Source organism: Eutrigla gurnardus (assembly GCF_963514095.1).
Source record: "Eutrigla gurnardus genome assembly, chromosome: 4".
In the NCBI taxonomy this organism is placed as follows: domain Eukaryota; kingdom Metazoa; phylum Chordata; class Actinopteri; order Perciformes; family Triglidae; genus Eutrigla; species Eutrigla gurnardus.
The window spans coordinates 1405164-1420025 of record NC_139918.1 but is presented as its reverse complement, the minus strand read 5'-3'; the positions used below and the strand labels follow the sequence as shown (position 1 = coordinate 1420025).

Genomic DNA, 14862 nt, shown 5'->3' with positions numbered 1-14862 from the left:
AGGATACTGTATTTTAACAGTCTCTAGACTACTATGATACGGAAAAGACACCCTCATGTCACAGTGGGTTTTTGGACTTTTACATCAGTAAAATGTTTGAAGACACTGCTACTGGGAATTGATATGGGATTATTTCTACCTGTTGAAAGTAAACTCTGCTTGCACACCTAGTGTGCCGGGCCTTTAACTGTGCAGGCAGAGATGATCTATGCACTGTGTACACGTTGCCATGACAACACAAGACAATTTTGATTTTCAGATAACTTAGCCTTATATAAAAACTTTTGCTTATGAATAAAATATTTTCCCAACAAAATGAAAACATTAACAAAATATTGAAGACACTTGTTCTTCTTATTTTCATAATAACATATAACATATTTTAGGGAAAGACATGTTAACATGTGTGAAGACATGAGAACCCAAGTCTGACCAAAATTCCATTGTGACATTACATTCAAAAAATGAATTTCAAAATGAGGGAGGTAACAGGATATATTTTGTTTAGAATTTTGAAATTAGTTTCTTTTACTTTGTTATCAATACAGTATTTATAAGGTAAAAGCCATGCTTTTCCCCAGTCTATGTCCTCCAAATGAGCCAATAAAATTTTCCTCTTGGAGAAAACCTCTTTTTATCTTGAAACATTTACACACAAAACAGATGTGCCCTCTGGTCTAATTCCTTCACAGAAGGATAAGTGACTTTTCATTAAATTAAGTAAACCAGAGGGGATTGCTTTTATCACCTAGTTGTATTCTTTGAAAGGTATAGGAAAATTATAATGAGATATAAAACTCTCATAAGAGAGGACAAGACCATGTTCATCCAAAACAGACAAGATATTATTTATACTTCTCTCTAAACCATTTGTAACAAAAAGAGATTTATCCCTTTAGTTTTATACTCGTTATTCCATTACAGAGTTTTGTGAGTAGAAAAATTGTGAACGAAGCACAATTTCCAGGAAAGAAGTGATTGCTGATGAAGTAGGTCCCCTCTGATGCGGCTCTGTGACTCCATCCGTTGCGTCTCAGAGGCGTACAATTCTATTACGCCTTTCCGCCTCGGCGAGCGTTTAGACTAACGACGGGGCGGAATAACGGTGGAATACACCCGCAACGAAAAGGCGGTCTAAAAGGGGCATACATGTGCACCCATACTTTCTAATGAACGACTTATTCTGGGGCCCGTTTCACAAAGCAGGTTCAACAAACTCTGAACCTAACCCTGAACTCTGAGTTGACCAACTCTGAGATGGGCAACACTGAGTTTTCAGTTTCAGAACAGCGGTTTTGAATTAGTTCAGTCAACTCTGAGTATGTAAACTCTGAGTTACGCGTGTGCCTGCCGACTCTATAAAGCCATCATCAATGGAGCTCCGATACTACGATTCACCATGGCAACGGGGAGAGCGTCATTAGATATTACTGAGTATTTATGTAGAAAACGAGCTCATCCTGAGAAAGCGGAGCAACGTAACTGCAGCAAAGTAGCGATAGTTAGCGTGGCAGACAATTACTGCCCGATCTAATGTGTATAACTGAATGAAACAGTCCATTGATCTAAAGGTAATAAGTCTTTATTTTCAGCCTTGAACAGCAACACTGTGGTGTAACGGTTAGCAATGCCGCCCTCGGTGCAGGCGACAGGGGTTCAACTCCCGTACTTCACAAAGTAGAGCACTGAATGAATTATCATTTTCATTGGGTGTAATCCCCCCAGGCACAGAAAGAAAGTGGCTTCAGTTGAAAATTAAGCATAAGAATATTGCGCAAATACGTTCACTAAGGCATATGATTTTAATCATATTTCACATATTAAACAGTAAATATAAGCAGATATTTCAACACAGAAATGTACTTAAACATTTCATAAATCTCCCGTTCGCAAAAACACTACCTCCGCAAAGAATCTGGTTGCGGATTATGTCCGCGATATGAAATGTTGAAAATGTCGGAGAATATTGTTTAGATAATATCTAATGTGATTGAAAGGAAAGGTAATCAAAATCCTCTCCCGACGCAAAGCTGCTAGAATCACTTTTATTTCCATATCGATTAGGTTGACGATGAAAGGACGGCACAATTTTTCAGAGTTGGTTCAGATTCCGGAAAAAGGCGGAGACATGTAGGGAGAAACTCAGGGTTTGTTGAAGCAAACCTGCTAGCGAGCAGGTTAGGTTCACGGAGTATGTTACCCGGGTAACTGACTCAGATTTATGCTGAACTGGCTTTATGAAACCGAAAAACCAGAGTTTCCCTCATCTCAGGGTTAACTAACTCAAGGTTTTCACTAAACCTGCTTTGTGAAACGGACCCCTGATCTTACATCTGTTTGTCAGAACCTGCAGGACGTGGGACCTTTAACTCTCAGAACAATGCAGTTCATTGGTCAGCAGAAACAGCCATCCAATCACAGGCTGAATCTTGACACGTGACCATGGTGGTTGTTTCCAGTAGGAAGAATCGCCAGTTTATTTACTGTCAGTGTATATCGTATTGTGAATTTAATTCCAGAATAAATTAACCTGTGACTCGTCGCTGTCCGTCTTTCCCTGTCGTTTCAACGGTTTCAAGCGTCACCTACGTTTAATGTCTGTTCCGGGTGACTGACGGAAGAAAAGCTAACGGGACAGCTAACCGCTAACGCTAGCCGTTAGCTTGGTGCCGGTGACTGTCAGAGGTGAGCACTGGTAGCATTAGCATTCCTTTCGAGCCCGCAGCTCTCATAGCTGTTCTTACCCGAAATACACTATTGAGAGTGAAAACACCCGCTTCCGGTAGCACATCACGTGTTTGTTGTCAGACCGATTATAATGCAAAAATCTGAAGAATTATTGTGTTCCTATTTAGCAGATCATATTCACACGCACTAGAGACATGACCGAATACAGTAAAAATACGGGACAGTGTTCGGGTCAATTCGGCATGTCTCATCCGCCAATCTATAATAAAAATAATAACAGTAACAATAATAAGGTTTTAAGTGTTCACACTGACACTTTAGTGTGTTGTACCCAGTCATGTCAAAATACAAAGTTTAAAACATAAAATTGCTCATGTAAAGCACCATTCCATCCAGGTGTTATGCTGTTCTTTACAGGGAATACAGGAATGAAGAAGAACCATTACAACCAACAGAAAGACAGTGACGACAATAATAATGAAGTTGTAATCAAGTAAGTTAAAAAGAAGAACGCTGGTCTTAATTAACTTGGTGTAAACCGTTCCAACACTTAAGTGCATAAATGTCTGCAGGTGCATAATAAGCTCTCAGCACTAGAGAGGTCTGCTGATGTGATCCAGGGTCTTCAAGGACGGCACATTGTTTCATGTCTCATCTTTATATTCATATGTCCATACTGTCTGTAAGTGATGACGACTACCACAGTCCTGTCACAATCACTTATTATATCGACTCATCTTATGATGTATGGATATGACCTCAATCACGTGTTTCTTATTTAACTGTACAATATTGTATAATACGTTCTAAAATGAGGAGATGTGACAGTATTCCTCTTGTCACCTTTCCTCAGTACTGCAGTAAAGAAGACCCCCAGGCCGAAAGCTGCCCATTAGTTATTGTAGATAGCATGACAGTGACGTGTTGTAGATGTGCCACGCCGGCTGTCCCTTATACAGGGATGTTGATGCGGTTCTGTGACAACCTCCGCTGGCACCTTGGAAGCAGAGCAACGACGCCCCTTTCCATCCCCGATCTTGAACAACGAGGAGGAATAATGCTACAACAGTTCCACCTTAAACAGAATGTGAACACACAACTCACAACCGTCATGAAACTATTTAGCGGCACATAGAGAGATTGGGCCTCATTCACCATTTTGTTCTTAAACCCAAATACGCAGTTTTCACAAAGATTCTGGCATTCACCAATGTTTTCTTATGTGGGATTTGTTCTTAGGTAAGAACAAATCCTGTGAACATTTAAAAGCATCCAAACGCACATTTGAGTGCAGACATGTTTGTGCAAAATTATTGGTTATTTGGTTTCCTTCTATTCTGCAGTTGTATAATACTGTAGGATAGAAATTACAGTCTTATTTTTTCATTTTTAATCTTGTTCAATGATTATTTTTTATTACATTACTAAGCATGATGGCCTTTTAAAATAAACCAAAACACTCCACTAACACATTCATTCCTGTATATTACTAAACAGTTCAGTGGGTTTCACCTCGAACAAGGAGCTGTGTGTGTGTGTGTGTGTGTGTGTGTGTGTGTGTGTGTGTGTGTGTGTTGTTCAGAATATCACGGCTTGTTTGCTGTTCTCGTTTAATCCACTTCAGATCGACTCACGTTTGGAGTCCGTGTGTTCATTCTTTACTTCCGTCTCGACTTTTCCTCTGTGTGCCAATTCTGTTGCACACAGCCCTGCAGTCTCAAGCCCCTTTCACGTGGGAATCATCACGATAAGAACACAGATGCGAACATTCCTGTGGTTTAAGAGCACGTTGTGAATCTGGTGTAGACTTTTATTAGGAACTTTTTAACATTTGTTTCAGCAATTCTCATACCGATACCTTGCTTTGTGTCATTGGTCTTGCCCCTGTTAAAAGCTTGTTTTCCTGATACAATGCAGGGTTCCAGGACAGTGGATGTCGTATGTTCTACAGATTGTTAAGCCCTCTGAGGGAAGTTTGGGATTTTCAGCTATGTGAATAGAACTGAACTGAATTTGATTGCGATGAGGATGATTTTCCAAAGTTGACTGGATATAACGCTGGCCAGTCTTTAGATCACATGTTTAAACGTTTCTCATTTTGCTTTCAGGTGAATATATATCTTGTTTTCTCCACTTTTACAGGCTATTACGCAACTACCCTAAAGAAGCAACATTTTGCCATTGTGGAAAAACCTCGGCAGGCTCTGGCTGATTGATCAGAGCCGTGAATGTGTCAGAGTTTCAGACTTGTACTTGAATGAATGTCTGTCGCTGCTGTCCTCAGTTGGTTGGTTGCATGGCTGAGTGAACGTCAGCCATGAGCGTGGAGCCGGACGCGCTGGCCGTGGTCAACCAGCTGAGGGACCTGGCCGCGGACCCCATGAACCGAAGGGCCATCGTCCAGGACCAGGGCTGCTTGCCGGGCCTTATCCTGTTCCTGGACAACCCCAACCCTCAAGTGGTCTACTCGGCCCTCCTGGTGAGCTGCCTCATGTTCTGTTACACCAGAACATAAATGTGTACATTTAGTGGATCCATCTCCCTGCTGTCATCAGGCTCACTGGGATTGGCTGTGGTTCCCAGGCGATCCGGTACCTGGCGGAATGCCGAGCCAACCGGGAGAAGCTAAAGGGGGAGCTGGGGATAATGCTAAGCCTTCAGAACGTCATGCAGAAGTGAGTGTGTGATGTTGACTTCATCACTGTCTTATTAGAAATCAGGTTTGATCTGAAGCTGAAAAAGACCCCGAACAGAAACCAATATTTGACATTTTAATATAAGTCTTAATTATCTACATCCATATATCATCATCATATTGTAAGTGGGCACGTAGACCATGCGCTGTAATAACGTTCAAAGCTATTAAATGAGTTCAAATGTAATTAAATTTAAATGCAGCAGATAAAGAAATAGTTTGTAATGTACTGTGTAATATCTGGGACCACCAATTAGCATCTGTAATGTGACATTTTTTCGTAGCGTTTGTAGTTATTTTGTTAGTAAATCATTCTTTATGGCACATGTGGTTTTCTGGTGTAGAAACACTGATTTCCTTGCTGTGAAACTGTCCGTGTTTCACCCTTGACTTGTTCTATTTTCTGTATGTAATCAAGTCACTTTGGAAGCCCTGCTCCAGATCAAACTGAGGTTCCTCTTGTCCTTTTGTCCAGATCGACGACTCCCGGGGAGACAAAGCTGCTGGCGTCTGAGATCTACGAGCTCCTGCAGGCCAGCAGCAGTGACTCTGATCCCGGCGAGGAGGCCGTCAGCGGCCGCCGTAAAGCCCAGTTCTTTCTGGGCTCCAGCAACAAGAGAGCCAAGACCGTCATCCTCCACATCGATGGACTGGATGACTCGGTGAGCAGGAAGCCCTGAGTGATGACGTCACTCACTCATTCACTCTTTCATCATCATGTGTCACTCTGTCTGAAAGTTCTAGGCTGAGAATAAAACAAAGAAAGCTAATGAAGAGCTAAACTATAACCCTCTGGAGCCACTTTCTCAACACCATTTACTTCCTCACTATATTAACCGCAGTTTACTTGGTGAGTAGTTGATAATAATACTAATGAGTGTAATAATGTCCTTGTGCTGTCTGTCAGAGTCGGCGGAGTCTGTGTGAGGAGGCTCTGCTGAAGATCAGAGGAGTGATCAGCTTCACCTTCCAGATGCCCGTGAAGAGATGCATCATCCGGATACGATCAGACCTGAAGGCTGAGGTGACTCCACACTCTTCTCTTGTTCCTACAGCTGCACTAGCATTTTACATTCAAGGCTGCCCATAGCTAGTTTCCCATCACACCATCAAAAAAGGAAACGCTACATTCCGTGTGATTGTGCTTCTATGAAGGTCGTGTATACATGTATTACAGCTGTAGTGGGAGAGCAAACCATTTTTTGAATGCAGGGCAGTTTTTGAAAGACTAACACCAATAAGAATGGATTGAAGCAAAATATGTTGTTTTCCAACAATGGTCTGGAGTTACTGGAAATGTTTGGTCAAGTCAGAAACAATCATCCACCACTGAATCTAATTCTACAAACAGAATAATACTGATAATATTAGTGTAGTCTGATCTTTATCTGACACTCTGGCTTTAAACACAGTGAACACGTGCAGAAAAAGGCTGTGCAGCGTTGAATGTTGATTTTAGAATTTGAATGTCAATGTTCAGAATGAATATGCCGTTCTATTCTTCTCTTTTTAGAGCTGTACCCAATTTTACATTCAATGCTGTTGTCATAGTGTCACAGAGAGCAAACTATATCACTCTCTTTTCAATAACTATTAAGTTTTGGACTATATTTAACACTCTTGTGTTATTGAAAATGTTTGGATGAAGTCGTGTTTTCATTGGATCACCAGCTTAAGACAAAACTGACAAAAGGCAGCTAATTTGAGTATTTTCCAGTTTACTGATCTCAAATATTTAAAAGTCATCATCATTAATCATTTCATGTAGCTGCGTCAGGAGATCTGAATGCTTCATTTGCTGTTCAAATTATGATCATGCATCGTATTAAAGTCATTATCCCACGATCTATCCATCAGATAAATGTAGTGGAGTCAAGGTAGAAACACGTCTGTCCTTGAATGAAAGTAGTGCAGTAAAAAGCTGTCAGAGCTCCCAGGAAGCCTACAAGACAAAGTAGACGGAGTTCTCATTCATGAATGCAACAGAAAGACTGAGGGATCAATTGTACTGTCAATGTTCCTTTTTCAGGCTCTGGCATCTGCAATTGCATCCACTCAGGTGATGACGGCTCAGCAGGTGGTCAAAGGAGAGAACGGAGAGGAGGTCAGATTCTGTTGATGGACATGTAAATGTTGAATAAGACATTCAGCTCCGTTAAAGACTTGTTGATGTGAATGTCTATAGGACAATCGTCTACACTAAATCCCCTTATAATCAGTATGTCAGCACTTAATAAATGGTTGTGACAATTTTTGCTGTCAAAACACCAAAATGTATAGTTGGATACGATCCCCTGCCAGTATCTTGATAGTGATACTGAACGATACCATGGCAGCTAAATCTGTACTTGAATTCATGTGATTTCTTTGTTTAACTTTAAATTTATATTTTAGTGAAACATAAATTAATTCCGCAAATTTAAAACAGATCCTCTTGGATCCCGTTCAGTCCTCTAGCAGAGCGCTACCCGCTGTCGCACATTCACACAACTCATATTACACTTAATGTACCATTACAAATAAAACAGGGTCCTCCCCCTTTAACGTCAGGGTATCACAGTGTTTTATTGTACTGTACATTTAAAGTCCCAGTCGGCAACATTTGTTTGGTCATATTCACTGAAGCCGACACTATGCTCTGATAGAACAACATAAATCATCCGGCTTTAGAAAAAAAAGCGTGCCTCTACGTGCACGTAGAGCCTGTTGTTTGTTTTGCAGCCCGGATCATCCTGTCCAATCAGCACGCTGTGTTCGTGCACACACAGAGCCCCTCCCCTCTCGGGTCGTTCCACTATCACAGGGGGGAGGCGGAGGGAAGTAGCAACAAGCTTCCAATTCCTCGTTAAAAATTTTTTTTTTTTTAAAGTTTAAATGGCGGTGTTTATGAGTGGAAACCGGATAGCGGTCTCCAGTGGATGTAGTTAGCGGACCAATCACAGCCAATGCCGCTGCATTGGTGTTGCGTTGGCGTTGCGTCGCCTCGACGCGCGTCTAGGATTTTTGGGAGGTGCACGTCAGGCCCTTGCGTTGGACGTAGGGGGGGTCTGCAAGGACCTAAGGGGTCCGCAAGCCCCCTTGCGTTGTGTCGACGCGGAAGCATAACTTGGGCTTAAGGGATTTCAAAGGGCACGAAGTCGAGGGGAAGGAGCTCGGTGGTCGTGGGGGAGGAGTGTGAGAGTTGGAAACATTCAAAATCTGACAGAGTGCCCTCGATCCGCCAGACTTGCCGACTGGGACTTTAAGGGCCTTAAAGGAATACTTCACTCTGTAATTGACCATTTGTATAAAAAGGACTCAGCCCGTGTTGAAAAATCAAAAAACAGTACACAACTCATCAGGCCGGGCAGCGCACCTGTCCAAGCATGACACAGTAGAGGAGAAAATGTGTTTGATAGTAATTGGAAGTAGTAAGCCTTTGACTGGAGAAATGACAATTGGATTATACTCATAGACTCTATATAAGAATGTGAGCCATTCTCTTAACAATCTAACTTCCCCCCTAATAGACACTCTAAGTGAAGCATCGCAAACTTCATCAATATGTTTAGGTGATTAATCGGCTTGTTGGACACGTTGTTGTTGGAGATAACTGGGCCGTTTACTGTGGGAACAGTCTTGGTTGGCTTTACTAGCGTTAGCCAACACTCAGCCACCGGCTGCACCTGAAACTCCTCACCAACATGATATTTAGTCACCACAACACTGTGAGATTTATTAGTACGCTTGACACCTTAGTATGAAACCAGGATTTGTGAATTGCAGACTATTAACGGGGAAATATCACAGTATGACGCACAGAGGTGCTAACGCCACAATAACGAAGACAGGAAGGAAATCATGCGATTTGGCAACAACAGTGATGCCCTGGGCCCAGTATTTCAAAATTTGTAATCCGGATCAGAATAATCCGGATAATGAAATCCTCCTTTTCTCAGTCATGGATCAAGGTGATCCATGACTGAGCCCACTCAGCTATTAAGGACTCTGAAAGTAGAAGAAAGGGAAGGAGTATGAGTAATATCTTTGTCTTCATTGGGAATCCACAATAGTCACAGAAATCGTGTGCATGATGACAACAGCATGATTTCCCCAGCATTACTGTAGCATTCTGACACTTCTGAATGAACTGCATAGTTCATACACAACACACATACACAGTGTAATGTTAGGTTTCCAAAGCACTGTAGCAGTCTGGTCTGTACACATGTAGCCTATTTTAAGTTTGCTGTGTTGCCAATGACGTAACGCTAATAAACTCCGAACAGGTTGATGTTGGTTTAAACAGTTATGGTATAATGTACATCAGATTAATTACCTTGTAAATCAAACCATGGACCACAAAATTCCTAAACAAAGCCAGCTACCGCTAGCCCGCTAGCTGCTTAAAACGCAAGTCAATGGAGCCGAGTTAGCTACCGTTAGCACGGCCACGGCTCAATTAGAGATCGCTACAGCCTGGTTTTAAGTACGTGACAATTCATATAGTTAGCTAGCACGATATGTTGGTTGGCGTTCATATGGTCCTTAAACCGCTAAACATTAGACGACGGTAAACTTACATTTTTGACGTGAAAGTCGTGCTCCCAGCTGCTCCTTCCGTTAAGTAGTCCGCCATGTTTCAGATCCGGAGGCGGAGATTTGAGACTTGGTAATCCGTATCCAGCCAGGTCGGGATCACGGTGATCCACCCGGCCAGTGTTTTGAAATACTCAGATAAAGTCAGCAGGATCACCTTGATCCATGACTGAGAAAAGGAGGATTTCATTATCCGGATTATTCTGATCCGGATTACAAGTTTTGAAATACTGGGCCCTGGTGACTGACTGACAGGCTCCAGGTTATAGAGACAAGAGGTTTGGGTCGAGAGAGAGAGATTTTATTTTGTGTGGTGTTCGATAAAAGTGTTCTTCTCCAGGTTTCGATCCTGTTAGCGGAGGACAGTTTAGTAGAGGTGGAGCAGAACATGGACCTGCCGGACTACCTGCCTGAGGATGAGAGTCCATCTCAGGAGCCAGATAAGGTGGTGAGCCGGGTGGGATCCAGCCAGGATGGGAACAGTTGGCTTGGTGCTGCTACCAACTTCCTGTCCCGCTCCTTCTACTGGTGATGCTGTGGGGCTGCTGCCACCCCCTTCATTAAACCTCCCGCCTCGTCGAGGAAGCAAAATCGACCAGCTGCCAAATTTCACTACTGTCTCAGGTGGGCAGACAAAGAGTGAGACAGATCTTCTAACAGTGAGTGTAAAAACAAAAGGTGCACCACTTTAATGCCATTACAAATGATGACATAAACAAACAACAGGATTGTGGTTTCAGTTTGAGGTTTCTGTGAGACCACATTCTCTTTGTAAACGGGTCCACCTGTTCCAAACCAAATTGTCTTAATGGACAGTCTTGCAGTCACAGGAACAAACACCACAGTGCAAGAATAAAGAAAACTGAACAGGACGTCCCTTTCTTCCTTTGACCTATTTATTATTATTTATTATTTTGTAAGCAGCAGTCAGAGTTTAGTCAGCGGTGCCTTCACTTCCTCTGGGGCTGCAGTTAACTGGCACTTCTGTTATTCATTATTATTTCAGTCATAAACTTATGACAAAGAATGACATATACCCAACACTCTTTAGACTGAGGAGAAGGCTGCATTAAGCTGCGTTCACACCACACACGAAGCAAATTTTCATGTTACTCGTGTTTACTCCATCATCATTGCCAGGAAACCAAAGACCACCAGCAGTGGCATGCATCCAAAACAAACCATTTTCTTTTGATTAAATTGCAATTAACTGGTAATGATGGATGCAGAAGTAACAACATAATGACAATTTGTAAAAAGTCCTCAGTCATGGTTTGTTAGGTCTGTCCACAAGATGATAAGCCCTTTTAACTTTTAAAATGCTTTTTTTCTGAATGGAGTTCGGATCAATAGGTGCTAGGCTATGCTAACACTGTAGCTGCTCCATCAACACTTCAAGTAATGTGGTCTCGGCATAAATACGACAGACCTAACAAAGCTTAGTTAGATGAAAAAAGGACATTTAAATACAATGTGGGCTTTACAGATATTCTTTAAATTCTTTAAAGACTCAGAATTGTATACTCTTGGAACGTTAGCACAGCGCAGTTTATTTCATGTCACACAGAACCTGATGCCTCATTCCCCCGCGCCTCCAGACATTACCAAACGAATACAGTTCTATCCAACGCCTACACAATAAAAAAACAAACATTTTTAGGTGTAGCCTTCGACTCTCCATCCACTCAAAGGTCAAGACGTCTCGCTCTTGGTCAAAGTTATTTGTGCACATTTATTTTGTTTTTTAAAGCAGATCCTCTGATTGTAATGATTTCAGTTAAGTTGAGAATGTATTTATTTCATGAAATAAATAAAAATACATTTTGGACAAATGAAAGCTTGTTACTATTGCATGAATGTGATGTATCAGAGGTTCCACTAAACCAGGGGCCTGTACTACGAAGCGAGTTCAACATACCCAGGGTATCTTTCAGAGATCCAGCTTAAGTAACCCTAACAAAGGCAATCGGAGATAAGCGGTCACACGAAGCTGGTTATCAACTCGGTAAGTCAACCAGGGTTTACCTGTCCAGCTATGAGCGCGTGCACATGAAAGAGAGTTTTGCAGCATTTGACCAATCACAAACATGGATCAGTCTACGGCAGCGGAGCAGCATATTTCACGTTCGAGGAGCAAACATTTACATTTACATTTAGGGCATTTAGCAGACGCTTTTGTCCAAAGCGACTTACAATAAGCCATAATCGTACAGAAATACGAAGAAGTTAAACGTATAATACAGGCAAAAAGCAACAGTTTCATCTGCTAAATGCAGGAAGGACAGCTGGCAAAAACTCACCGACTGTGAATTCGTAAGTCGTATTAATAGTATTAATAGTCGTATAATATGACTGCCCCATCATAAGGGCACTAGTAGATCTGACTGAATAATTAACATGTTCGCTGATAGCTCAGTGGCCCCATGTACCGAGACTCCCTGCAGCAGTCCTGGGTTCCCTCTCTTTCACCCCTTTAACTCTCACGCTGTCCTCCCGCAATAAAAGGCCAAAAATATAACTTTAAAATAATGAATGTGTTGCTTAGATGTATTCTTATAGCGTGATTTATGACTCTTAGGAGAACTAGAGTGTTCAGAGACCGGCAAAAACTCTTTTTCTTTCCCTGACGGTGTTTTATATGAGATACAGATTCTCATCAGAGGGCATGACTTATCTGTGTCAGCGTACAGCCTACTGACCACTTTGAATTATGTTTTTATATTTATTTGATTTGCTCCCAAGTCCGTTTTACACCGCCGGGATTGCAGCTGAAAGTATGAGGGTAATATTGTCATACACCACGCCATAAAAATACATCTAAGCAACACATTCATAATTTTTTTAGGCATAGACGTCTTTATTAGCAGTGGATAGAGAGAGGGGGGGTGTGACATGCAGGAAGGGACCTCCGGCTGGGATTTGAACTGGGGTCTGCTGCGTATGTACATGGCATGCGCTCTAATCACTCCGCCAACTGTGCACCAGCACATTCATTATTTTAAAGTTATATTTTTGGACTTTTATTGCGGGAGGACAGCGTGAGAGTTAAACGGACGAGAGAGAGCGACGACATACTTTAAAAAGAGAACCACAGAGCAGATTGAACCCGGGACCGCTGCAGGGAGCCTCGGTACATGGGGCGGTAACTCTACCACTGAGCTATCAGCACAGGTAACATGTCAATTTAATCAGTCAGATCTAGTAGTTTCCTCATGATGGGGCAGTCATATTATATGGCTACTAATACTATTACAGTTTTTCTCAGTTGCTTTGGTGCTTTTCTCAGACAGAATGAAAATTCTCATAACTATTAGTCCAACCTCCACAACATTTAGTCATTTGTGCACATCATAGTAGCAATTTCTCCTTCCTCTGAACAAATTGCAAATGCTTTTGGACATGTATCAGTTGCTTTCATACAATTCTCTGCTGTTTTATAACATTATCATTTGCTTATGTCATGTCAGTCAAAATGAACTTTACTTATGGATGCTGAATAGTCGTTCCCAATAAAACTAATAGTCTTCATTTCATTGCTTGAGTCATTACATACAAAATTGTTGAACTAGTTATCAAATTCTGTCAAGCAAATTTTATACCTTTCTTTATAATTTTTTCCTGGAAATTGAACAATTGCTCTCAGGTGAACTTCAGCTTTCACTCACTCCAGGAGATACTTCTCCTCGCTGCATTGAAAGGGATGATATCCGTTGTGATGTAGATGAAAATAAGTGGCCAGATAGACAGGAACATCTGGATGTGCCAGCATGATTTACCTATGTTCAGTCACGTCATATTATATTGTTCACATTTGTGCACAGCTCTACCGAAAGGGTGTTTCTTATGTTTGTTCTAAATCAGTGACTGTATAGTATTTTCTTTTGCACAGTGCTGTAGAATTGCAAAGAGCATATACAGTAAAAATGTGAAACGTAAGTATTCAGTGTCTTGTACTCACTTACTCCCCTAACTACAGCAATGTGTTACTTTACTGTAGTTTTCAAATGGCTGTACCAGTAGTGTATAAGTGCCGTCTTGAGCATTTTCAGGTAGTGTCACCGAGTTCTGACCTTTTGTTGCACTGAGAGAATAAACTGTCATAATGAAAACATGACAAAGCCATTTGACTATCTTGCTCAGAAACGATGGTGTCAAGACTTCTCATTTTGATGACTCTGGCAGTTTCACTGACATGAATACTTGCTGTTGAGGAATGGGCTATCCATTTTGAGCAAGTGACGTGCTTTTGCAGGTTATCCACTAGGTTTTGCAGTTTGCACTAATTGTTTTGAGAAATGAACTAACTGCTGTGCAAATGTCAATAGTGCTGTCAGAAAAGCACCAATGTGACTGAGAAAAACTGTAATACGACTTACGCATTCACACAGTCGGTGAGTTTTTGCCAGCTGTCCTTACATTTGACAGATGAACTTGTTGCCTTTTAACTGTATTATATGTTTAACTTCTTCGTATTTCTGTAAGATTATGGTTCGCTCCTCGTACGTGAAATATGCAGCTCCGCTGCCGTAGACCCATCCATGTTTGCGATTGGTCAAATGCTGCAAACGCCGCCTCTTTTATGTGCACGCGCTCATAGCTGGACAGGTAAACCCTGGGTTGACTTAACGAGTTGATAACCAGCTTCATGTGACCGCTTATCTCTGATTGCCTTTGTTAGGTTTACTTAAAGGTACAATATGTAAGAAATCTAAAACAACTGGCCGTAAAATCATCCTTATATGTCATAGAGACTCAGGAATAATGATCATATAACATACTGAACTCACCAACAACAACAGTACAGCCAAAATATTCGCATTTAAAAAAATCGTTTGCGGACCGCAAATCATGTTAATGTTTTGAAAACATGTTTTGGCACGTGGCGCCATCCACCGGCGTCT

At 41.6% G+C, this 14862-nt stretch overlaps 1 protein-coding gene across 7 annotated transcripts; it reads left to right on the top strand.

Moving 5' to 3' along the window:
- Window positions 1-2435: 2435 nt before the first annotated feature.
- Window positions 2436-11887, top strand: LOC311012032 (armadillo repeat-containing protein 1-like). Of its 7 annotated transcripts, none has more exons than XM_084007316.1 (8): window positions 2436-2685; window positions 3106-3181; window positions 4831-5167; window positions 5272-5363; window positions 5859-6045; window positions 6291-6407; window positions 7413-7487; window positions 10302-11885. In XM_084007316.1, exons 3-8 carry the CDS (start codon window positions 5006-5008, stop codon window positions 10491-10493), a joined length of 825 nt encoding a protein of 274 aa, XP_083863442.1. In that variant the 5' UTR covers window positions 2436-2685; window positions 3106-3181; window positions 4831-5005; the 3' UTR covers window positions 10494-11885. The 7 variants fall into 7 exon arrangements, with proteins under 7 accessions (XP_083863442.1, XP_083863443.1, XP_083863440.1 ...); XM_084007317.1 differs by having other exon boundaries at window positions 3085-3181; XM_084007314.1 differs by having other exon boundaries at window positions 4973-5167; window positions 10302-11884.
- Window positions 11888-14862: the final 2975 nt, after the last annotated feature.